Raw genomic sequence first — 22,819 nt, 5'->3', positions numbered from 1 at the left:
AGATTGAAAAATGTAATGTAAAAATGTAAAAAGTTTACATATATGTAAAAAGTTTTTAAACAATTGTTGTTTTTCCAAAAATGGTCACCCTTTTTTTGCTCCCTCCAGCTCTTGGGCTGAACCTGTACAGAACATGTCCATCAGTCCTCATGTTTGAGGATGCAGACCACTAGGATCAGGACTCCACTTTATCTCAGCAGCCTCAGAGGTTTCCCAAGCCAAAGAGATCTGATAGGTCCCCTGGACTGAACAGCCCTGATCTGGGCACAGCTACACCTTCAGCAATTCACAGCCAAAAGAAGTTATCCCTCTGCAGCTCCTGGTGTGCCAGGCAGCAGGAAGCTTCCACACTGATACCCTCATCACAGTGTAGAAGTCTTGGGCAAAGCAGGGAGCACACTTATACATATGCTTGACTTGGGCATGCTAGCAGAAGGAAAAAAGATTTCTGCTTGTGCACTGAGTGTTCATGGAGAGAGGGCACAGCCCAAAGTAGAAGCATTAGGAACCCCAACAGATACTTGAGCATTTAGGGGTCCTAAGCAGAACAGCACAGGAATGTGGCTGCCTCTTGGTTAATAACTGCCTTCAGTGTGTGTCAGGGCTCAGGGAACATTGAGTCAACTCCAGCCTGCTGTGAACAGTTCTGTTCACAACGTGGTAGCCTGAACAGCCACATCATGCAAGGCAGAAGCCTCTTTCTCCTGTTCCAGAGCTATACTATCATGAATTCCTGGTGTTATTCCAACACATCCAGGGTCAGTGGGAAGACACATCCAGTCTGCTGAAGCTGTATCATTTATACAAGCTGTCTTACCAGGGGAGCCAGCAAGCCTGAAGGTGAAGGATACCAAAGGCTTCTGAAGCATGTGGGAGAATAAATAGATTTCTACCAGTCAGCTTAACTGAGCCAAAAAGGGGAAGCAATACTATATAAGTTCCCTATTATTCTGCACATCCAAAGTTCCTTGAACAGGAAGCTTGGGGGCAGGGCAAGCCCCACCACACTATGGATGCACAGAAGCCAAGGAAGTCCCCTATTTCTGTTTTGAAGAGTTGCATGTGTCACTTCTCTCCCTTCCCTGAGTACAAGAGGATCTGTTCCCTTCTGCACTCTTACACTCCTATAGTGCTCAAAGTAAGAGAAGTCTTCACTCATCCTTGTTTATTTATTAGAAAATCCCTACAGGTCTAGGCATTGAAAATGAAGCATTAGTTACATGGAATACGTGCTCTCAAAGTCCAGAAGTTGCTGGATAAACCACAAAGGTGGACTGGGGCCAGCAGTGATCCAGTGACCTCTGCAGGAGATGTGGCTGCCAGACACTAGCAAGGCAGTGGCAATCATGACCCAACCTTCTCCACATAGTTAGCAGGATAGAGTCCAACTTGGCCAGTGAGAAGTCGGCCCTTGCACCAGCCCTGCTCATCTTCCTCACTAATCTTCATTAGTTCTTCACCTAAAAGGAAAAGCAGTCATTAGGAGGAAGCTTTGGGAAAGGCAGAAAGATATCTTTCCCCACCTCAGAAGAGCTGATAAAAAGCAAGACTTCTTGGCCTGAATCTCAACACTTTTATCCCCTTAGCACACTCAGCATCATAATGCACAGTTTAACCAAAGCCAGATTACTGAACAGTATCTGTTCTCAACACCATCCCTTAGCCCAAGAGACCTTCACTTCTGCTGTTCAACATCAGAAATATTTGTGCCCTATATTTCTGTCTGCTCTCCTGCCCCCAGAGGAACAGAGGTCACAGTGATCTCAGAGGTTTTTCTAAGTGGCTCCTCTGTAGCAGGTGGTAAGGAGACCAAGAGACTGCAAAGCTCTGGCTGTTAGGACCCAAAATGCCTATTCCATGATGGAGTGTCTGGCCAGCAAACCATGGAATCAACTCATTTCTCAGACTATGACCAGCAAGGGCTTTTAACCTTCCCAGATCTACTTTGGGAAAGAGGAGAAAGGTCCCCTTCTCCACAGCAGAAGGTCATACACTTCTGCCAGAGAGAGAGAGGCATCCATCAATAAGCTTGTCCCACAATGACAGAGGCTCAGAAAGTCATCTGCTGTGATGCTTGAGCCCTCCTGGAGCATGCTCCTCAGAGCAGATTCAAAAAGAGGATGACTAGAGCTGAGCAGTCATTCCTCAGTACATCTGGTGGTAGAAAAGAGAAAGCAGAGAATCAAGTTCTAGAGCCCCATCCTGCAAGACATTTTAAAGCAATGAGTTAGTGTTAGGAAGTTGGCTAACATGGTAACACTGCAGCATAGATACTGACCTCAGGCACAAGACCCTGCTACTAAAGGACTTTGGTGCCTTTACAGCAGAGGTGTAACACAGAGTTACCATGTTAAACTCAAAACAAACAAGACTGGAGACACTCTCAAGAGCTGTATGTCCTCTTATAGCTGGAGGAGGTGACACAGGCAAACTAAATTTAACTGAAGAAAGGTCTGTCTGCTCCCCCATTCTCTTTAGTTCAGTCCTCTGCTGGGAGCCAGGATCTCCACTTTCAAGATGCCCATTTTGAGCAGCAGTTTGCATAGTTGTTTTGTGCCAGCTGAACTCTGCCTTCAATAATGCATGTCAGCCAGCTGAACTTTCTCTCTTCTCTCCTCTGGTTACTTTGAAGACCAGACCTCTTATATAGTTTTTTGTATCAATAGCACATAAGAGAAGCATTTAATTAAATCTGAAGATACAGTGCACACTAAATGCCTTAGGAGGACGCAGGATCTCTTTTACCACTTGGGCTCTGCTCTCCCCACATGGTGACCAAGGCTCTTTTTGTGTTGCCTTATGTCTTTTAGTGTAGAACAGGATGGACTACCCAGTGTTATCATCCATCTCAGAAGAGCTTGCAATGGGCCAGGCCAAGAGAAAACAAACAAACAAACAGGGGGACATCCAGTTCACAAGAGTGTTCCAATCATTCAGTGAGCCCAAGTGGGGACAGCAAAAGGTTAGTAAGAGATTAGTGCTTCTGTACCTGCTTTAAAGCTCAGCTCATCAGCCTCCTGTCCTGTGTAATCATAGAGTGCTCGTACCCGTACACCTGGTACCTTTATGTCCTCCTCATGCCCATTGGCATCCAGGCACTTCTTGGGAGTGTCCTCATCTGACCACTCCGAAATATCTTCCTTGCCTCCACTGTGCATGTGGAAGGAGAGGGGACAAGATGGTTGTTAGCAGACTCCTCTCTCACCCACCTCCCACCTGAATCATGCATCACCCTGACTCCCCCCAAGACTGCTCTGCTGGAGATGCAAGAGACCCAACAGCCAAGGGAGAGTGAAGAGGGAAGAGAGATACCAGGAGATGCTAATTTGGTTGAAAGCATCCCAGCATTAAGAGCCCGGAGGGCCAGGAGGGCAACTCATTCACAAAGTTTTCACATATGCACACTCTTCATAACCTCACCCTAACTATCTGACCCTCAGACAAGGGAGGTCAGCCCCAACTGGAGTCCATCTGTGTCTAGAGTTATTCCAGCTGAGAATAAGACAAACAGGAAAAGCCAGGTTTCCTATCCCAAAGAGACAGAGCTATTTTCCAAGTCAGGAAAGAGAGCAGAGGGGAAGAGCAGCAGAGGACAGGCACCTGGAACCCAAAAAACCCTGAACAGGCTATGTTCCATACTAACTTCATGTGGGTGGCTGCCTGCAGGCTGTCATGGGAGAGGATGTTCTGCTCCTCTTGATAGGAACACCTGTAGATTGGCAAATAAGGCCCCTGAATCCAACAGACTGTGACTCACAGTAGTGGCCTTGAGATATATCTCTATCCCCAGTCTTTTCTGTCAGGTTCACTTGGGACAGGGTTCACCTTTCAAAGCAGTTCCTACTGGAACTGTAGGACTCTTTGGTCTTTCCTATTCTCCAGCTTGCTCCCTGGCATGGAAGTCAGCTATACCCATGCCAGAGGAAAAATAAGAAACAACCAAACAAAAAACCCCTCACCAAAACAGATGCCTGCATTTAGAAAACAGCACAGCTCACTGGCAAAGCTGCCAGCTCCCAATTCTCCTCACATTGTCTAGAAGGGAAAAGAATTGGGGAATTGCATGCCAGAATCCCACAGCATTAGTCTGCCCAGGTCAGATCTCATCACTAGGAAGGACCTTCACAAGGAAGACAACCTGTGAGCCAGGATATAACAAAAACAATCAAACAAAAAGCCCTAAACCCCCTTTTCTACCCTGTAATTTCCAGAGTGGCACAGGCAAAGGCCATGGCCAAGAGACAGGATGTTCAGAAGAGATCGCTCCTGTCAGTCCAACTCATTCCTGACCCTAGGCAGGACTGTACTTTTCCTAACCTGATAGATCCCTGAGTTAACCCTCACCTTTGCTTTGTCTGCAGAGGGGTCTGTGAGACAACACCATCCCTTGCAGGCAAAATGCTGGTCAGTGTGACATCATCAGCCATCTTGCCACTCTTCTCCTTCTTGGTGATTGTCCTCTGTGTTTCAAGGGACCATTCCTGTTCAGGGAAACCATTAAATCACTCAGATACTTAAGTTCCGTGCATCATTTCTGACCAATACAGAAAGACAGAACATCAGGTCACACTTCAGCTGTGGCTGGGCCACCAACCAAATGGTTGCTGCACCTTACTGGTGTAGCAGGCTCAATCCCATCAAAAGTGCAACAAGAGGGACCACGGAAAAAAATTTAACAGGAACTTGGTCCCAAGGCCCTGGGCACCAATTCCTGTTCTTTGACCTTGCAGCTGGATGGCTCAAGCATTTGCAGTTTGGCAGAGTTGCAGATGTCCCCTTGGGCACCAAAGGGCTTGGAATACAAAAAAATTTTCAGAAGAACCTAATATCCTGAGACTGCTGAGTAAAGACATGGTATTCCCAGCACAAGATGAGCAATCCCCCAATTTCAGCAAAGCAGACAGATGTCTGGAAACAGTAGTAATGCTTTCTAGAATGCTACATCACCTCAAACTGAGGCCAGTTCATTGCCATCCCTGGTCCATGAGTGTTACGCCACCACTTCAGGTCCTCCTGGTTGTCTGCAGCCATGATGACTTCGTGGAGATCTCGATACAACGCGTGAAAGCTGTCACCAGGAACAGACAGAACCATCAGTGACCAAGTCTCTCAGCAGTTTCCAAGAAGCCACGTGGGAAGGAAGAGTGTGAACTCCTCCTGCATGGTCGCATAGCATCCAACGTCCCCCAGAATTAAGAATCCCAGAAGAGCAGCTGTTCAGTCCTAGGAGAGCAGCCACACTTACAGAGGAGTCAGCCTGATAAATGGGACAGACTTGTTCACCACTGCCACGCCAAATATCTGCCAGCTCCCAGCACAGCCCATCAAATGAGCACTGGAAGAGCCTGGCACTTTCTTGAACACAGAAAGGGAGGTGGCTCAGATCTGTTGCCTCCACCTTAAAGTACAGGAGCTCTGAAGATATTTGGGTGTACTTATTTCCTCCATGTCACCCTTACTAAAGGGCAACCTCTGTGTTTACAGTGATTATCTCACAAGAAGCCTCTTTACTCAAGGCAGAATGGGTATAATAGCTACAGATAGTTGAAGGCAACAACAGAGCTGCATTCCTCAGACTGGGATTACACACAGCAACATGGAGGTATTTCACAGTACAGAACGACACCCACTGGACAGTACTGAAAAAAAAAAACACCTTTTAGGGAGCATGGTGTCTGAGGTTAGAGACACCTCAGTGTAAAGGGGCCAAATCCCACTTCTTAGACACATGTGGAAGGGGAAGGAGCAAGAGAACTAGTACCCCCCTCACCAGACCCCAGGCTGACAGACTCCCCTTTGGGGTACCTTTCACTGGTGGAGAGGTTGAGGTGCTGGTGCAGATTGAGGAACATCTCCTTAAAGAAGCACAACCGCTTGCGCTCCGCTTCCTGGCAGCCCTCAAACACTTGCTCCATGTCCTCCATGTAGCGGGGGTTGTAGCGGTTCAGCTCCTCCAGCATCTTCTCATACTGATCCTTGCACTGCATCAACCCAAGAGGACAGCAATGGTGAGATGGGTTGCCCTGATGTCAAACCAGTGACACTCTCCCTGCTCTGGCTTGGGACTAACAGGTTCTTACCCCTGCGCTGCTGAACAAACACAGCGCAAAGAGAAGAAAAAAATCCCACTGCACAAAAAGAAGAAATCCCACTGCTGGTATCCCAGTTCATTGTTCCCCTACTATTATTGAAAGTTCTTTAAACTTCCTTGCCACCCTCTTCTACAGAGGACCTTCTGCACTTTCACTCTTGTAGGCAAGCAAACCAGCCACTTTCAGTAGCCACTTCAGCTCTGCAACTCCCACTTCCTGCACCAAATCCCTGGTTTGTTTTTTATTTTTTTTTCTCTCTCCTTAAGTTTACTGATAAATTAGATCTCACCCAACACCAAAGATAAAGAGCCCCTAGTCTTCGGAGCTGAAGTCTCAGTCTAACTCACTAAACCATCAGACACTGAAATCCCACTCCTCATCACAGCCTTCTGCAGGGGACATTTCACTGAGCAGTGTTACACCCGGTGCTTTCTCCTCCCTCCTCATGAGGGGAGCATCTGCACAACCCACATCCATCCAACACCAATTCACCTTCTCTGCCTCCTGTGTGCACTTCTCTACACGCTCTTGCAACTTGCGTAGCTGTTCCTGTGAGACAGAGGAGTCTGCCTTGGCATGGTTCTCTCTTGTATGGGCTGTTTTCTCCTCCTTCCTGGCTGTATGGTAGTTTTTCTTAGAAGTCTCCACCTGCAGGAAGAGGATGCAGAGAAGGCCATGATCCTGACCACACTCATCCTCCATTACTCATGGAGGGCATGTTAACATTTGTTATAGTCAACAGCAACTGTTTCAAGACAGCCTAAAAGGAAACCCAGTTTGGCTTATAATAAGCTATGACCCAAAAGGAAGAAATCATCCAAATGATTCCTCTTCCAGTGCTCACCTGCCATGTAGGACTACAGAGCTACCAAAGTTACCAAAGTCTGATGAGGGAAAGGCAGTGGATACTGTTCACCTGGACTGAATTAAATACAGTCTTGGACAGTGTTACCCACAGCATTCTCTCAGAAAAACTGACAGCTCTTGAGGAAACTCAAGAAACTGGAGTACTCTTCACTGTATAAAAAACTGGCTGGCAGGCTGGGCCCAAAGAGCTGTGATGAATGGAGTTAAACCCAGCTGGTGGCCAGTAGCCAGTGGTGTTTCCCAGGGCTCAGTACTGGAGCCAGTTCTCTCTAATATCTTTATTATTGATCAGGATGAGGGGATGGAGTGTACCCTCAGTAAATCTGAGGCCAGCACTAAATTGTGAGGGAGTGCTGATCTGCCCAAGGGTAGAAAGACTCTGCAGGGGCATCTGGATGGGCTGAGGCCAACTCCATGAGGTTCAATAAGGCCAAGAGCTCAGTCATAGCAACCCCATGCAACACCACAGGCTTGAGGCAGAGTGGCTGGAAATTTGCCCAGAGGAAAAGGACCTGGTGGTGCTGATGAACAGCCAGCTGAATACAAGCCAGCAGTGTGCCCAGGTGGCCAAGAAGGCCAACAGCATCTTGGCTTGTATCAGGAATAGTTTGGCCAGCAGGACTAGGGAAGTGATGCACTGGTGAGGCTGCACCTTGAGTTCTCCATTCAGTTTTGGGCACCTCAGTACAAGAGTTTTGAGTTGCTGGAGTTGAGTCCAGAGAAAGGGCAATGAAGGTGGTGAAGGGTCTGGAGAACAAGTCCTATGAGAAGCAGCCGAGGGAAGCAGGGTTGTGTTAGCATGGAGAAAAAGAGGCTCAGAGAAGACCTTATCACCATCTACAGCTACCTGACAGGAGGCTGTAGCAAGGTGGGCATTGGTCTCTTCTCCCAGAAGGCAACAGAACCAGAGGAAATGGCCTCAAGTTGCATCAGGGGAGGTTTAGATTGGATATCAGAAGGAACTTTATCAAAAGGGTTATCAAACACTGGAACAGGCTGCCCAGGGGAGGGGTTGAATTCACCATCCCTACTGGTATTTAAAAGAGATGTGGATGTTGTGCTTAGGGGCATAGTTTTAGCACTGGATACAGCAGAGTTAGGATAAAGTTTGGACTCAATGACCTTTCCAATCTTTTTCAACCAAATGATTCTATGATTCTTCCCATGTGGGAAGGAAACTATAAATCCCCCCAAGAGACCACGAAGGCATCCCTCCCTCTCTCGCATTCTCTGCTACTCTGTCTAAAACTTAAAGAGCCACTGGGCTAACAAACTATTCAGGCAGCCAGCTCAGGGGCCCTTCTCCCTCCTTCCCCATTCACATTTTGCTCACATCTTTCATCTTCTTCACCCAGGGTTTCTGGGCCTTGCGGAACCCATCCTCTGCCTCCTTTGTCTCCTTGAAGCCTCCAATCATCTGCTTGTGGTAGGCCTCCTTCTGCCAGGCCTTGATCTTATCTGAGTCTTCACCAGCCAGGTGGTTCCTGACAGCTAAATGAATTTCACTCAGTTTGTCTGCAGCTGTCAGGAAGGCATGCCAGGCCTTCTCCAGGGTGCCATACTGGGGACCTGCAGGAACAAGCACCAGAGGGATTCTTACACTTCCTGCCCACAGGAGGTAATGCAGATTCTTTTCCTCATACACACATCTATCACTTCCTCATGGAGTCATTTCCTTAACTCTCCCCCATCACACAAATCAGCACTGACTTGTCTCCACACTGTCCAAACAGGCAACACCTTGACTGGCTGTTAAGAGCTGGCCAAGCTGGGCATCTCTTTCTGGGCAGCCTCAGCTGTCCTGGATGGTGACTGCTAGAGGAAGGTTTCTGGAGAAAATTCTCTCCTCAGACCCAGCCTGAGTGTCAGGACAGACAGAAGCAGTAGTTCATGACTGAGGCTCAGCTTCTGCCTCACAGACCAGTAGGTCTTTTGGGACACCTGTCCCAGTATTTCCCATTACTTTGAGAGATGCTATCAGTTGGAGCCCACTGCTGCTAAATCACAGCATTAGTAGTTATTCCCTGACTGAAGGAGAAGGAGAGACAGCCAACCCATCCTCAAAAGAAGTCCTCAGCTTGATTTAAGATTGGGACTACCGGAGGTCTTGCCAAAGTAAACAAACAGTTTTGGTTTTTCGGGTTGTTGGGGGTTTTTTTTTGGTTTTTTTTTTTTTGTTTTGGTTTGGTTTGGGGTTTTTTGTTGTTGTTGTTGTTGTTTTGGTTTTTTTTTGTAAGCACACACCTGACAATGCAAAGAACACCTCTCCAAGTGCAGACTGGCTACAAAAACACACACACACACACACAGTAAGAGACACCCAAGAAAGGTGTCTCTTTTTCCCTTCCTGGAGAAGGGAAGCCTGTCCCCAAGGAAACAGCATCACCTCAATGAGAAACAGCGCTCAGGGAAAAGAGAGCCATGGATGCACCCTGTATGAGTCCAACCTGCCACCTTTACCTTTCTCCACATGGGTCCTCCACTTACGGGACCACTCTGTTAGCTGCTGGGCATAATTTTTCTCAATCTTGGCTCTCTCCTGGAAGCAGGAGATTAAATCATTGCAGAGCCGGTACCCATCATCCACTCGCTTCACTGTCCGCCTGTAGTTTCCAGCCTGAAATTTCACACAAGATCATTATTTGGACTGTGCTGACACCCACAGCTCCTTCAGAACAGGCACCAGTCAGTGCATGGGAAGGGAGCAGAGGTCCTTCTGAAGCCCATCAGACCACCCACGGGCACTCTCTTGAGCAGGGAGATAAGTGGATGGAAGAACCCGAGTTGCTTTGTTGCTCTCACAGCTCAGATCAATGTCAACCAAACAAGGAACAATCATTCTACAGCAGCCATGGAGAAAAGGGTCACCTCCTCCCTACAGTAACACACAGCATGTTACTGAACCTCCCCACAGTTCCTCCCTTCCACTCCCCAACAACGTGTCACCCAGAAACCTGAAACCCAACCCCCTGATTCCAGGGGAGGGAGGCAAGGAGACATTCCTACCTCCCCCACCTTCTGATTATCCTTCCTTACCTCCCAGAAACTGCCCCCAGGGGCCTCCCCGCCAGCATCATCTTCTGATGACATCACCCCTGTTTTCTTGCAGCACAGAATTTTTGCAGATTTCAGTTAAGCTGAGAAGAGAGAAAAGTGGTTTCTAGCAGAGCACTGGCTGAGCCTTTACAGAAAGAACAGTTCTCTGAGACTCTTGGAAACAGAGAAGCCCAACTTACTGCCCGAGGCATCACTGCCATCACTGCACCTCCAGCAGCAGATGGCCACATTCAGCAGAGATGCCCAGGACTGAACCTGCTTCCTCCCTCCCTGTAGACAGATGGCCTCTTTGGCAGGCCTCTAGCACATTGTAGAAGACAATTTTGCCAAACCTCAGTTGAACAGATAAAAGAGATGCTAGTGAATCCTGTACTCTTCAGCAGCACCAGACATTTCTGCAGAGATCCTTAACCAAAGCCCTCGAGAGGGTAGCAAAAGCAATGAGAAATCTGCCTTGAAAGACTTAAAAGTCTTCTATCAATGGAGATGACTCCAGCTTCCCAGTATGACTCAGGATTACAACAACTGACTGGAGAAAATAAAGCTGAGCAGTCAGCAGGCAGGCATCTCTTGAATGGGGAGGAGCCCTCTGTGTTGCCCACCATCTGAGCTGGGCTTGAACACAACTACAGAAACAGGCTGGGACATACCCAGCCAAATGTCACTGCTGCACCCATGCTGGCTGCCCAGCCTCACTGCTTCCCTACAAACATCCCTGCAGGGCTGGGGCCCTCATTACACTCAACTCACTGGGCTAAAAATCTGGGCTAGATGGGAAAAGGTTCATCTCTGGGCTCTCAGAGCTTTTGCCCGTTCCCCTGCAATAGTCTGTGCTGTCAGCTTGCTCCTGACATGGTGTGACACTTGGAATTCCTCAGGGTTGCTCTTGTGCAGGAATGAGAAAGGGATTCATGGAAGAAGGATCAAGCCCAGTCACTCACACACAAACCCACTCCATTGGAGGCAAGCCTGGGTTAATGCAGCATGGACATCCCTCACTGCCACTTCTCCTCTTGCACATTCCTGGTTATAAAAAGCTTCCTTCACACCCTGGAGAGGTATCTGCTCATTCTGTCAGCCCACGGAGCACACAGCAGACATGATCAGGTCAAGGGTCCACGTTTCCCTCCTCCTCCAAATTCTTCTCAGTGGCACAAGCCACACTATCAAACACCCCAACACAGACTGCAGGAATTTCCTACGTTTCTTCTGGAAACAGTTTGGCTCCATTTGCTCACAAGTCTCTTCCCATGGAGAGCATCAGAAGTAATGCTGTTCCTCCAGATTTCTCCAGAAGGTGCTGAATTCCAGTCAGAGAAGGAACCAGTGAAATGGGACCTGACACTCGGGTGCACAAACCTTGAGACCTGAAAAAAATACTCTCACCCATGCCACCAGTTGTCCTTCTCCTCCCTCCCCACCACTTGTCAGCAGGCTACAAAGCCATCTCATATGCCTCTGGGGCATGCAACCCTACTCTTGTCCCCAGTAACTACATACCTGGAAGCTGAAAGTGAGATGCTGCAGGGGAGCAGTGGGCAGCTGACAAGCTCTTCAAACTCAGTGAAGAAGACTGGAGGAAAGAGAGATGGGCAGGGTCAGACACTGCTGCCTGTTCTGATGCATTGGGGTGTCCCCCTCTGCCAGCTCTGAGGAGGGGCACCCTCTGGTACAGCAGCTGCAGCCCCTGTGCCTCCTAAGATGCCACATTCCAGCACGTAGGAGAGATGCCAAATCCTTGTGTCACAAGACCTAGCCCCAGAGACAGTTAAAATAGAAACGTAGGGGCAGAATGACAGCAGGAAAGGTAGCATCCCAACAGCTGAGCAAAGGGGACAGCTTGGGTCAGAAAGGACTAAAATAAGCACACTGCCCAGGCAGGCTCTGTGGGGCTTGGCTCTCCCTAGCTCTCCAGTGGCTGCTTCAGCAAACCCCACTGCTTCCATGCACTCTCTGCAGTTCAACAAAGAGGATTTAGACTTGATAACGCTACATTAAAACCAAAAAACCTCAAAACCAGAGCTTAGAAGAACCCATATCCTCATTTAGATGCCTGGACTCCTTTTAGTAACAGAACAGCACAGCTCTGGTAGCATGTGGTTCTCTACTAGCAGAGCTTTTTTGACCCTTGTTTCTGTAAGCTGTCCCATTCTCAGAAATAATTTATTTTGCATGATGGTATAGGTAACTGTCATCAGCTTTCCACAGAGGAAAGGGAAGTAAAAGGCCTGCAGAGGGTAAGGGAAGCAAGGGCAGAAAGAGGCATTTTGTTTACCTCACAGATTTTCCTGGAAATTCACTTCAATGTCAACAGCCTATTTATTTAAAAACAAGAGAGGCATAAACCTTCTGCTCAATCATCAGTATCAGCTTGGCTAAGGCTGGAAGGTAAGGGCAATGAAAGATCATACAGCTGAGAGCAGAAACTGCAAAACCTGGGAGGAGTGGGATTTTTAGCCAGATTTTAGGACAATTTTGTATGCTTGAAAAAAGATGGGAAAAGAGGGGAGAAAGAGAAGAAGACTGGGTTATTGCAAACTGACTAGGGACCTGTGATGAGGAAGTAGGGAGAAGTGAGACTTTTGCATGATCCAGGTCATTGGCTAAAAAGTTAAATCTGTCACAGACCCTTTCTTTCTTTTTCCTGATGAAGGCACAGAACCATTAGATATGACACATGGAGGCTGGATCACTTTTTCCACCCCACACCCCCATACCTGCTTTATTAGGAATCAATGAATCACAAACATGCCTTCCATCTCTGGTTTCCAGTTCAAGCTGACTACACAGGGCTCAAATTTGGGGGTACGGATGGAAAGCTGTTGTGCATCTGAGTGTGCACAAAGAAACAAGGAAAAAAAAAACTGAAAACCTGAATCCTTGCTTTCTGCAGTTTCCATACTAGAATTCAAGCCACGCTTATTTTCTCAGGAATTAAAACCCCAAATAATTGAATCTGCTACCATTAAGATCAACAGGCTCTGAAACAGAACAGTATTTGTGCTGGATCAGACTGAGGGTTCCTCAGAGCCTCCACAGACAGCAGCCCAAACCTTCCCTCACTTTGAGAGCAGAGCAAGCACACACGATGCCTCCCTGCATGCTTCACCCATTTGTTGATGGGAACTTCCTGAGCTGATGTGGCACCCATGAATTTAGTAACACTCAATGGATTTCTGTGCCATTAATTTCTCCAGTCTGCTTTTGAAACCACATGAGTTTTCTGCATCCACAATATCACGTGGCAAAGTATCCTACAGCTTAAGGCTATACTGGAGCTGGGTGGGAGAACACAATAAAGTGGTGTAACATTGCTACAGGCTGATAAATCCAGAAAAATCAAGCCTGGTAAAAGCAAAAGGCTCAAAGAAGAAGGAGGACCCTTTTCTGCCAGGCTTTTTCTGGACTTTACATACTCCATTAGCCCATGTCAGTCAGCAGATCAAATTGGATCTACGTGCAGACATAGGGAAGGTACTTAGAAGTCCACACAGGAGCTGAACAGCAGCTGCTGCTGTCACCCTGAGCTCTAGAAGAGCAAACACATTGCCACTCCACCCCCTCGTGCTTAGTTATTCCCAAAACACCACACACGTTGTGTGCCATCAGGAGCTGGAGACCAGGGAAAACCTGAATTTGCCAGGAAAAGCAAATATGTGAGTTATACATGGCAAAGCCTGGAGGCTGTTTCACAGCACAGCAGAAACAACAGAGCTACCTTGTGGGAAGCCTGGTACAGCAAGAGCCACCACATGATGGAGAAGAGCTGGCAATATAGCTTGAATTATATTGTGTCACTATGTCTATGTGGGTCAGCACCATACAAGACTTTCTGGTGCTACTGCCACCTCTGCCAAGAGGAGGCTATCTTAACAAATCATGTTTGCAGGGCAAAGGAATGTTTATCCCTACCCTTCTGCCTTCCTCTTTCAGCTCTCAGGGACAGGAACCACTTGAGACCTCACTGCAGCTCCTGCAAGACAAGCTCTGAAGGAGGAGAGAGGGATTCTATGCACTTCACACCTCTGCAGGATCACTGATGAACACACTTCAGACACCACTCCAACAAATGACATCAGGTAGGCAAACTAAACCATGCAAATCAGATTTCTACAACCCTTTCTGCTAGCAGTATTAGAAAAGGTACCCTCCCCTTCCTCACTTATGACCAACACAGTTATCAGGCCACACCTGCTAACAGCTCCCTATTAAGTTATCAAAAAATGGCTCCTGGTCTTCAGTTGCAGAAAGATGAAATGGCTCCCAACAGCCTCCCTGGGACCACATTCCACTCAGGGAGCTGCCAGAGGGCTTGTCATGGCAGAGCTGTTTCCACCTTCAACCATGCTGTTAATCCCACTACTGCTCCAGTCAGTCAAAGATCTCAGACCACAGACCCCTGCCCTCAGCCCAATGCACCAGGCTGGAGCCTTCCTGCCCAGACCAGGTGTGAATCTGGCAGCACACTACAAGGGATGGCTTTTTGTTTCATGTCTGCACAACATGAGTACAACAGGGTCTTGATCCACAAGTAAAACTTTTGTAATAGCAACTTCAGAAGCCTTTTCTTAATGCAGGGAAACCACAGAGATCCTCTTCCCTCTAGACCACACTCCAGTACTTCCAACTTCCAAATGCCCAAGGCATCACTTCTGTACATTGCTTGACTGCCTCCTGAGATTCCTCATGAGCAGTTGTTTTGATAAGTTTGCCAAGAACAAACCCCTGAACTCCTCAAAAGCTCAAAGGGCTGGTGCATGGAGCCCTGCAGGAATCCATCTGTGCCACAGATTCTGCCACACAGGGCCCTCTGCCCAACTCCTCTTCCCCAAATGCCAACAGCAACGTTTTTATTATGGAACAATTTCCATGTTAGGGCTCAAGTCAAGCTCAGAGTTTTAATCAGGAATGGGCTGCTGCTAGCCAATTCCCACACCAAGACAGCAACTAACACCACAGGGCAGCAATGTGAGATTTTTGCAACCAATTTGTTTGATTCCCAAAGAGTCGTTTTCCCTGTGCAGCAGGCAGTGGTGAAGGGATTGTTTTCACTCTAGAGCACTTTTGGTGTAAGTTGCAGATCTTCAATCTGAACAATCTAAATAGACCAGGGGATGACAGCCCCCTCCCCTTACAGAAATGCAGACATGAAAGCTTTTTAATTTTTTCTGTTGTCAGAAAGGAACTATAGAGCTGGAGTCAGGAGGTTCCACATGACTACAGCACTGTAATGAACTGGATTGCTGCTGGTAGAGCAGTGGTAGGAAGGTCCCTGATGCAGAGAATGAAATGGGAGTGTGGCACAGGGTGTCCTTTCCATCTCTGGAGGTGCACATCCAATAGCTCTGAACCACTGACTGCAGAGGTGCCCAGTAACGTGCAGAATACACAGCACACTGTGTATTTACAGGTGTATTCACCTTTCTGAAGAGGGCTCAGCTCTTGTCTGCAGCTAGAGAAGATGCCAAGCACCATGAGGATCCTTCAGAACTTCCCTTATTTATCTTATTGCTGTGGTCACACCCTCAATAGAGCCACCTGACTGTGACAGGGACTAAGAGTCAGTGTTTTCCAGCTGCTCCCCCTCAGGAATGGAGCCTGCCAGGGCTGCCTCATGTGGCTTCCAGAAGGCTTCCAGCTGATCTCTCTGGCCAGAGAGACATCAGGCAGAACAGTAACTACACACACAAAGGTCACCTCAGCTACATGCAAGCCAGTAACAGAAGCCTGTCTCCCAGACAATGATTCTCTAGAGATCATGTGGCCATCCACTACCAAAATTCTCCATGCTTATACCAAAGTACTTAAGTACAGACAGGATTCTGTTTCCATTTGAAGGGCAGACCTCCTGAGACTACATGCTGCTTTTTTACTCTGTTTTTTCAGACCACAGAGTCTTTATATTGGTCGTCTCCACATTCAGACCAAGCTAAGGTATTGACTGAAGCCAGACATCCCCCTAAGCATTACCCCAAGTTGTTTTCAAAAGATCCATTCAGAATTAGGTAGCACAGTTAGTAGCTGTTCCCTGTCAGGTTCTCAGCAGCCAAGGCTACAGGAGAAGCTTCCACCAACACATTGCTGCTGATCTAAGGGTTAGGATTCTTGACTGACACAGCAGAAATTGTTTTGCCAAGTAAAAGAAAAAAAAATCTGCTTTCTTTTCCAGTAGGATATAGGAGATATTTAGTATTACAGGAGAACAGAGCTATGCTGGCTAACACAACAATATGAGGCAATGTTAATGAAGGAATGTGTTGGGCTGTGTTAGTTTTCCCCCAGTTGTTCTTCCTAGTAGATTTATCATTATGGTAAATATCCAGAGTCAAAGGAGGGCAGAAACCAGTGCTGGCCATGGAGTACCCTCCAGGGCAAGAGGCCGTGTTCATTTGGTGTGTTTAAGATGGTTGCTGCAACAACCTTTACAGTTGTACTGTGTCCGTGTAGTTAACAGGCAGCTACAAACAGAAGCTGCAGACAGCTTAATATAGACACACATCCAGGCTACCAGGAACAGCACTACACTAGCCCACTTTCTTATTCCTGTCAGTAACACAGCTCCTGTTCCACACACTCATCAGCTTGCCCATTTCCCACTCCTCACTTTCTTTGGCTTACCTTTCTCTCAGGGCAGGCAAGGTTTTAACACATGCAGATGTTGAGAACCTGTGTTCTCTCCTGTCCCACTCCCTCAGCCTCTTCACTGCTTGCTGCCACACTGGGTACTTCCCACCATCCTGTATCAGCCTCTGCAAATAAACATCAAGTTTGCCAGCAAATAAATGCAATTAGCACTTCCCTTTTCATCAGAAGGGACCCCAAACAACTAGAAGTTATTTCCTCCTAAATCACTGATAAAGAGTTGTGTAAAGCTCCAATCAAAGCTATTATACCCCTCCTAAGCAGTCTCAATCTGCACTGAATGCAGAGGTTTTTTCAGCTCTCAGTGACTGGTAAGAAAAGATCAATAGTCCACCCTCTAACACAGTCACCTATAATTTAGTAAAGGCACCTCAGCACAATTGCAGGATGACCTTATCCACTTCCAACCACACTTCGAGTAAAGAAGTTAATTTTGTACAGATTTTACATGAAGATCTTTAGATGAAGAGCAAGTTATGGGGAGTGGTGATGGGGATGTCTTCTGTGGGGCAGGAAAGGGGAAAACCAAACCAACCAACCAAAAAATACACAAAAGCAAAGCAAAGCAAACTCCTGTAAGTCCCTTCCCTGTCAATTGAATATTCTCCTGTGATTGAATCACCTTGCAACCCCCAGAGCAAGGATCAAGTTTACCTGAATGCATTAGAAAGTCTTCAGGAAGCAGAATGCAATCAATGCAGTCAAGCTTCAGAGGAGCCACAAGCCAGTTAGCTCCATTCTGACACCCAGCTTCTGGTGGTTTCTTGCTTCACTGGACTGCACAGCAGTCAGATGCCTCCCATCAGCCTTCTCCACCCCTTCCTACCATTTGGAAGTCAGTGTTTTTTTAACCCAATTCTGAAACTTCTGGCTTCTTTCTACCAATAGCTGTCCTTTCCATCACCTGTCTTTAGAAGAAGGGGGCAAGGGAAGTAAGAGTTGGCAAGTATATTGTCATTCAGACCAAGTGTGTGGCAGCAATATGGCTAATAAAGTACTGCCTTTCTTTATCTCTGAAACAGGTTTCTGGATTACCTTGGTAGAAGTTGATTTACTAAAAAATGTTTATTATGTGAATATTTTCCTTCCAAATGTTCATACAATGCAGACAAGAACCCGAAAGATCATCAAGGCATTTCTCAAGTTCATCCAGTTCCCAAACAGGAGGTAGAAAGAATAAAACTGATTTTTAAAAATGAGAACTGAATAGGGTTAAGATTGAGTGCTAGGACACCTCTTACAGGAAAAGAGGAGGAGGTAAAGCATCACTCCCATTGCTTCTGTTCCACACCATAGTCAGTTCCTCCACTTTGACAGCAAGGCTTGCTCTTTACCTTTTGCCACCAGAGACAGATCTGGTTATTTTGAAAAATCTAAATAACAAAGAACAACTGCAACTGTAAGGCAGAGTTGAGCACCATATGAACTGTAAATCAGCTTTTACAGAGTCTTTTATTGGACATGGCATGTAAAAAGAATGCCTCCTTTGCTCTGAGGGCTGGAGAGAACATTGACTAACTGATCCCCTTTGGAGCACCTCCTGGTTCAAGAACAGTTTGGCAAATTTCATTCACTTTGTAGGCACTCCATTCCTTAAAGATACTGATATGTCTTACTGTGTTATTTCCCAGAGATAAGTACAGATAACAAGGTTGAAGTAGGGCAGCCAGAACTGGCCTGTGCTGGAGATACTCATACTTCATGCATTCTTCTTGAAGTTCATTATCCTGTATGTCATGGAGCAACTTTTATCTACTTTCATACTATGCACAGAATTTGCTCTTTGGAATCAGTAGTGCCTCTTCAAATAAATTTTTGGATCACAAGCTAAAGAACAGGACTATTAATATAAATTACTTCACATCCCAAGTTATCCACAGGACTCCAGGAGAACACAAGCAAACAGGACAGTCAGCCCAGTGGCCATGCATTTCAGGATGGATTTTAACTCTTCAGAATCAATGTTTTAAAACCAGACAACACAAACAGAGAGATCCAGTGGGTGTTATTTCTCCTGAACGGCTTCCTGAAGTAGCTCCTATCCCACAGCTCAAAACCCTGTTTTTTTTTTTGCTTGCATTGGGGCAGTCAACACTAGAGTCAACTTCCCCACAGGTTTTCATAGCTCAGAAGTCCTGGTGTAAGGAAGAGCTGACTGAAACACTAAGAAGCAAATATAAATCCCTAGCATCACTCACAAAGTGAAATATGCTGTGTCTTCCCCTAATCCTCAAAAAAAACTTCTTGCCCTTGGCAGAGACTAGCAGCAAACCTACTTCAGAGCTCTATACAGCAGCTCAGCACTCTCAGGAGGAAGAGAGGTTTGGCTCTGCAGGGATACTGAGGGACAAACAGAAGTTACTGCCAAAAGACAATCAGCTACAGGTGACTGAAAAGAGCCCAGGAGGCAAGTGCCACATCTTCCTGGAAACAAAGAGAGACAGCTTGGGCAAGCTCATAGCATGGACTGATGAGGCTGAAGATTTGATAACACTTTTAGTTGTGGGTTGCCTGCAGCAATTCTAACTCCTCTGGGCCTGGAAAAAAACTTCCCAACAGGTTGTGATGCACAAAATCCTATCACAGTCACCCAACTAGGAGAGCACAAAATCCCACACAAGCCTAATGCCTCTGGATCCAGGCCCCCGGTGCCATGGAGATCTCTCACATGCCTCTTCAACAAACTACAATGCCCAGTGACAGCCAGTGGATTTAACACAAAAATTCTGACTATCACAAGTCTGGAAGGCTCTTTGCTATTGTGCTACTGACAGTGAGGAGAAACCAGTGAAGGCTGGAGTATGATTAGGATGCCAGTCACATATATTGCTTATAGCAGTGCCCAGCTTCAGCCCACATTTCAGCTTAAAGGGACATAAAACTCCTGTACCAGTCACTGAATCAAAGCTAGATGATCACAGCAGAGGACACACTTTGTATTGACATTACACTTTGTGCTGCTGATAAAAACTTGTGCCCAGGCAGAGTGCATTTGGATGTTAAAATACACACAGTGCAGCATGGTAACCATGCTGCAAGGTGGCAGCAAAAAGCCACCCCTTGAACAGCTTACCTGCTCCAAGGATGCAAAGTTTTGTTATTTTTCAAAGAGGTAGATCCCAAATTCTTCATGAAAACTTCCACATACAGTAATCACCCTTTTCTGTCACAACCACTAAGGCCTTAGACTAAAACATGAGGTTGCCCTTTTTTTTCCCCCCCAATCTATATGACACAGTTCCCTGACATCCAGTACCCTCTGCATCCATCACCCTGAGTAACTATTGATAAAATAGCTTGCTTGATCAGAAAAGTCTGTTTTAAATAGATAAGAGTCCCTCAAAGGCCCTATTGTTTAGGCATTTCCCCATGAACTCTCAAGAGCAACCCAAATTCACACATCACTGATCAGCTGATGGCAAAAATAGATGCAGTTTATTAATGCTCTCTGATCAAGAGCATAGCTTTTTCCACTCATGCTCCAGGCTTTTATGGTTTTGAGGTCTCCAGTTCAATCCCTGGATGCCAGCCATGACATAGACCAAACAGCTCAAACTACAACTGAATAATCTGCAGCCCTCATGATGACCAGAATAAATGTGTGGCAGCATTTGCCACACACATGATTTGGTGATATCATACAAGCCCCTAACAGAGAAGCTTATCTTACTAACCATAGCTAACCCTGCTATGGTTACTAATGAATTCTCAGTTTTGCAATCATTTCCTAAGAAAAGTGGTCACATTACAAATATACCCGACTGTATTGTTGAATAATTAAAAAAAAAATATACACACAGGGATATATTTATTTGGTTGCTGGTTCTTTGTTTGTTTACTTTTTTTTTTTAAAAACTCGTGTTCATCTAGGGAAAGCCCAGAAAATTAAGGCTAGTTCTTATGCAATCCACAATTAACTAAAATGACTAAAAGCACCCATCATTGTCCTGTAAAGAAATTAATTTAGGCCCACAAGATTTTCAGGCTTTTATGACTCTGCTATGCACACTTTCTGCCAAGGACCTGTGGCATTTTGGCACAGTCCAGTCACACACAGTCCTTATGCACTCCCTGACGTTTGCTAATGAACTTCCAAGCAGGCAGCTGTTATCAAGCCTATACCTAAATGACAGAGTGAAGTTACTGCTTTTTACAGCTTGAGAAGATGACAGTCTTTACTTGAGCAAGTGCAGGCAAGCCAAAGCAGCTCAAACTCACAGGTCAAAAGAAACAAACAAAAAAGCATCAATAAAGCAATACAGTACAGGAGGCACAGCACAAGGGAAGACAGCAAGCAGCTGGATCCAGCTCACACATTGATTCTGTTCCAAGCTGCAACTTGAGGGACAATATTTTAGGGAACCTCTAGTGAAATACCACTATAAACACAAAACACTCTTGACTCGGTCTCACACACAGCATGTTGTGCACTTTGCAGAAAGGTGAATCCTTGCCTGAAAGAATGTGCCCAGTTATGAAATGCTCAGGGAGAAGCTCTACTTTGACTCCACCCAGAGACTCCAGCTCACAGCTGGAGCAAGGTGTTTCTGGACCCTGTTGTGTTACCTGTACACTACAATTGAGCATGCTGCTCCCTTTATTACACACCAAGAATGACTGGAGCTGTTGTAAGGCTTCATGACTTCTTGGTGACATTTGAATTCCAGGGTGGAGTGGGAGGCTCTGCTAGGTTTCTGTACTGCAATCAGTTACCATCCCATCAGAAATTTCTTAGTGAATTGGAAGTGGAAGAGGGACACATCTCCTCTTTCAGGAGGTAGGGAGCATCAGCTGGATAAGGAGGGTTAAAGACTGAAGGAAAAGCACAAACTAACTCCTAGAGGCAGGAGCAAGTGTCCAGAGGTGGTCTGCTAATCTCTCCCCCTCACCACCCAGCTCGGAGCCTTCTGCAAGACTGAAGAACTGAAGCAAGCAGAGGACACATAGTTGGCAAAGAAAGTGGTGAAACTGGTTAACGCGTTCAAGCCACGCAGGCTTCACTTATCGATAGCTTCGCAGGGACCCGGGATCCCTCCTCCCGCCGGCAGTGACAAATCATAGACTCTCTTCTCAAGCCCTGGATCTTCAGGCCCACTAATACCCTCCATGTTTATCAGCTTTTTCCTGCCCTGGGCGGGAGAGGACACGGTAACCCCGGCTGCCGGGCCAGACGGCCGCAGGCAGCACCCCTCGGCCTACCGCAAACCCCGCTCTCCCTGCCCGACGCCCCAGACAGAAGCCACGAAGAGGACGAAGCAAGGCCAGGACTGTCCCGTTTGTCGCACTCGTCACTGCGGCAGTCCAGCACCCTGACACACACCTCCCCTCACCCAAAGAAAGGGGTGCAGCCCTCCGAGCCCGAGCCCCAGCGCGGCCCCTTCCCCCTGGGGTCCTGGGAAGCGGCTGTACCCCCTCTGCCACAGCCCCGCCAGCGCCCGCGGCTCCGGTTTCAGAGTGGGAAGCGGCTCAACGCGGATCCGGCACAAAGGGGCCCCTGTCCCCGCCGCGAAGCGAAGGCGCTGGCTACAGAGGAGGGGGGGGGGAGAGCCTCTGCAGCCCCCAGCGACGGGGCAGCGGCAGCGGGCGGGCTCCGGGGAGGCTCCGGTGAAGGTCAGCCCGGCCGCCCGGTTGCAAGAGACGCGGAGGAAACGGAGCCCTCCCGGCAGCTTTCCCCAAACCCCCGCGAACAACCTGTCGGGGACCCAGGCCACCACCGCCCCTCCCAGCCCCACCGTGCCCCCGCTCCCCGAGACTACCGGGAGGTCTCCGCTTCACAAGGAGTCGAACCGCGTCGAGCCGCCTCCCCGAGCCCTTTCTCCCCCCGGGCAGCACCCAAGCGGACACCGCCTCCCACACCCGCCCCCTCGCCGTGAGGAAACTTTTCCCTCGCAGTCGCCAGCGCCTTCTGAGCCGCATTCTGCCGCCAGGACCCTCGGCACCCCACGGGGAACAGGTCCGAAAGGCGTCCCAGCGGCAGGAGGGGTACCCGGCCCCCGGGGAGCGGTGCCCGCAGCCCCGGTAGAGCTGACGGCGTCGCTTACCCCGCAGGAGGCTCAGCGCGGTTCGGTTCGGCGGGCAGCAGGCACCTGGGCTGGGCCCTCCCCCTATTTCAGGCGCGGGACACGGGGGCTTCTGCCCCGCCTCCGGCAGCGCCCAGCGGG

At 47.7% G+C, this 22,819-nt stretch overlaps 2 protein-coding genes across 9 annotated transcripts in view; one reads left to right on the top strand and one right to left on the bottom strand.

Moving 5' to 3' along the window:
- The window catches only part of DDB2 (damage specific DNA binding protein 2), a 50,943-nt gene that overhangs the window by 9,026 nt on the left and 19,098 nt on the right, over positions 1 to 22,819 (top strand). For 2 of the 4 annotated variants that reach the window (XM_030452638.1, XM_030452642.1), the window contains exon 2: positions 13,950 to 14,095. The gene's annotated coding sequence lies outside the window, so the exon portion shown is untranslated. Of the gene's footprint in view, positions 1 to 13,949; positions 14,096 to 22,274; positions 22,681 to 22,819 lie in introns of those variants that run through there. The other 2 variants (XM_030452643.1, XM_030452637.1) reach the window with 2 other exon arrangements.
- On the bottom strand, positions 1,154 to 22,799 carry PACSIN3 (protein kinase C and casein kinase substrate in neurons 3). 5 transcript variants are annotated; one of them, XM_030452645.1, is made up of 12 exons: positions 22,700 to 22,799; positions 11,517 to 11,589; positions 9,996 to 10,096; positions 9,420 to 9,576; positions 8,293 to 8,528; positions 6,585 to 6,740; positions 5,806 to 5,981; positions 4,948 to 5,068; positions 4,345 to 4,481; positions 3,644 to 3,709; positions 2,990 to 3,150; positions 1,154 to 1,460 (listed from the first exon to the last, which is right to left on the bottom strand). In XM_030452645.1, exons 3-12 carry the CDS (start codon positions 10,047 to 10,049, stop codon positions 1,345 to 1,347), a joined length of 1,380 nt encoding a protein of 459 aa, XP_030308505.1. In that variant the 5' UTR covers positions 10,050 to 10,096; positions 11,517 to 11,589; positions 22,700 to 22,799; the 3' UTR covers positions 1,154 to 1,344. The 5 variants fall into 5 exon arrangements, with proteins under 5 accessions (XP_030308505.1, XP_030308506.1, XP_030308509.1 ...); XM_030452646.1 differs by lacking the exon at positions 22,700 to 22,799 and adding an exon at positions 22,415 to 22,502; XM_030452649.1 differs by lacking the exon at positions 3,644 to 3,709 and having other exon boundaries at positions 22,700 to 22,798.

The sequence above is a fragment of the Calypte anna genome, chromosome 5A (assembly GCF_003957555.1).
Source record: "Calypte anna isolate BGI_N300 chromosome 5A, bCalAnn1_v1.p, whole genome shotgun sequence".
In the NCBI taxonomy this organism is placed as follows: Eukaryota; Metazoa; Chordata; class Aves; order Apodiformes; family Trochilidae; genus Calypte; species Calypte anna.
This window is presented reverse-complemented; position numbering and strand designations above follow the sequence as displayed.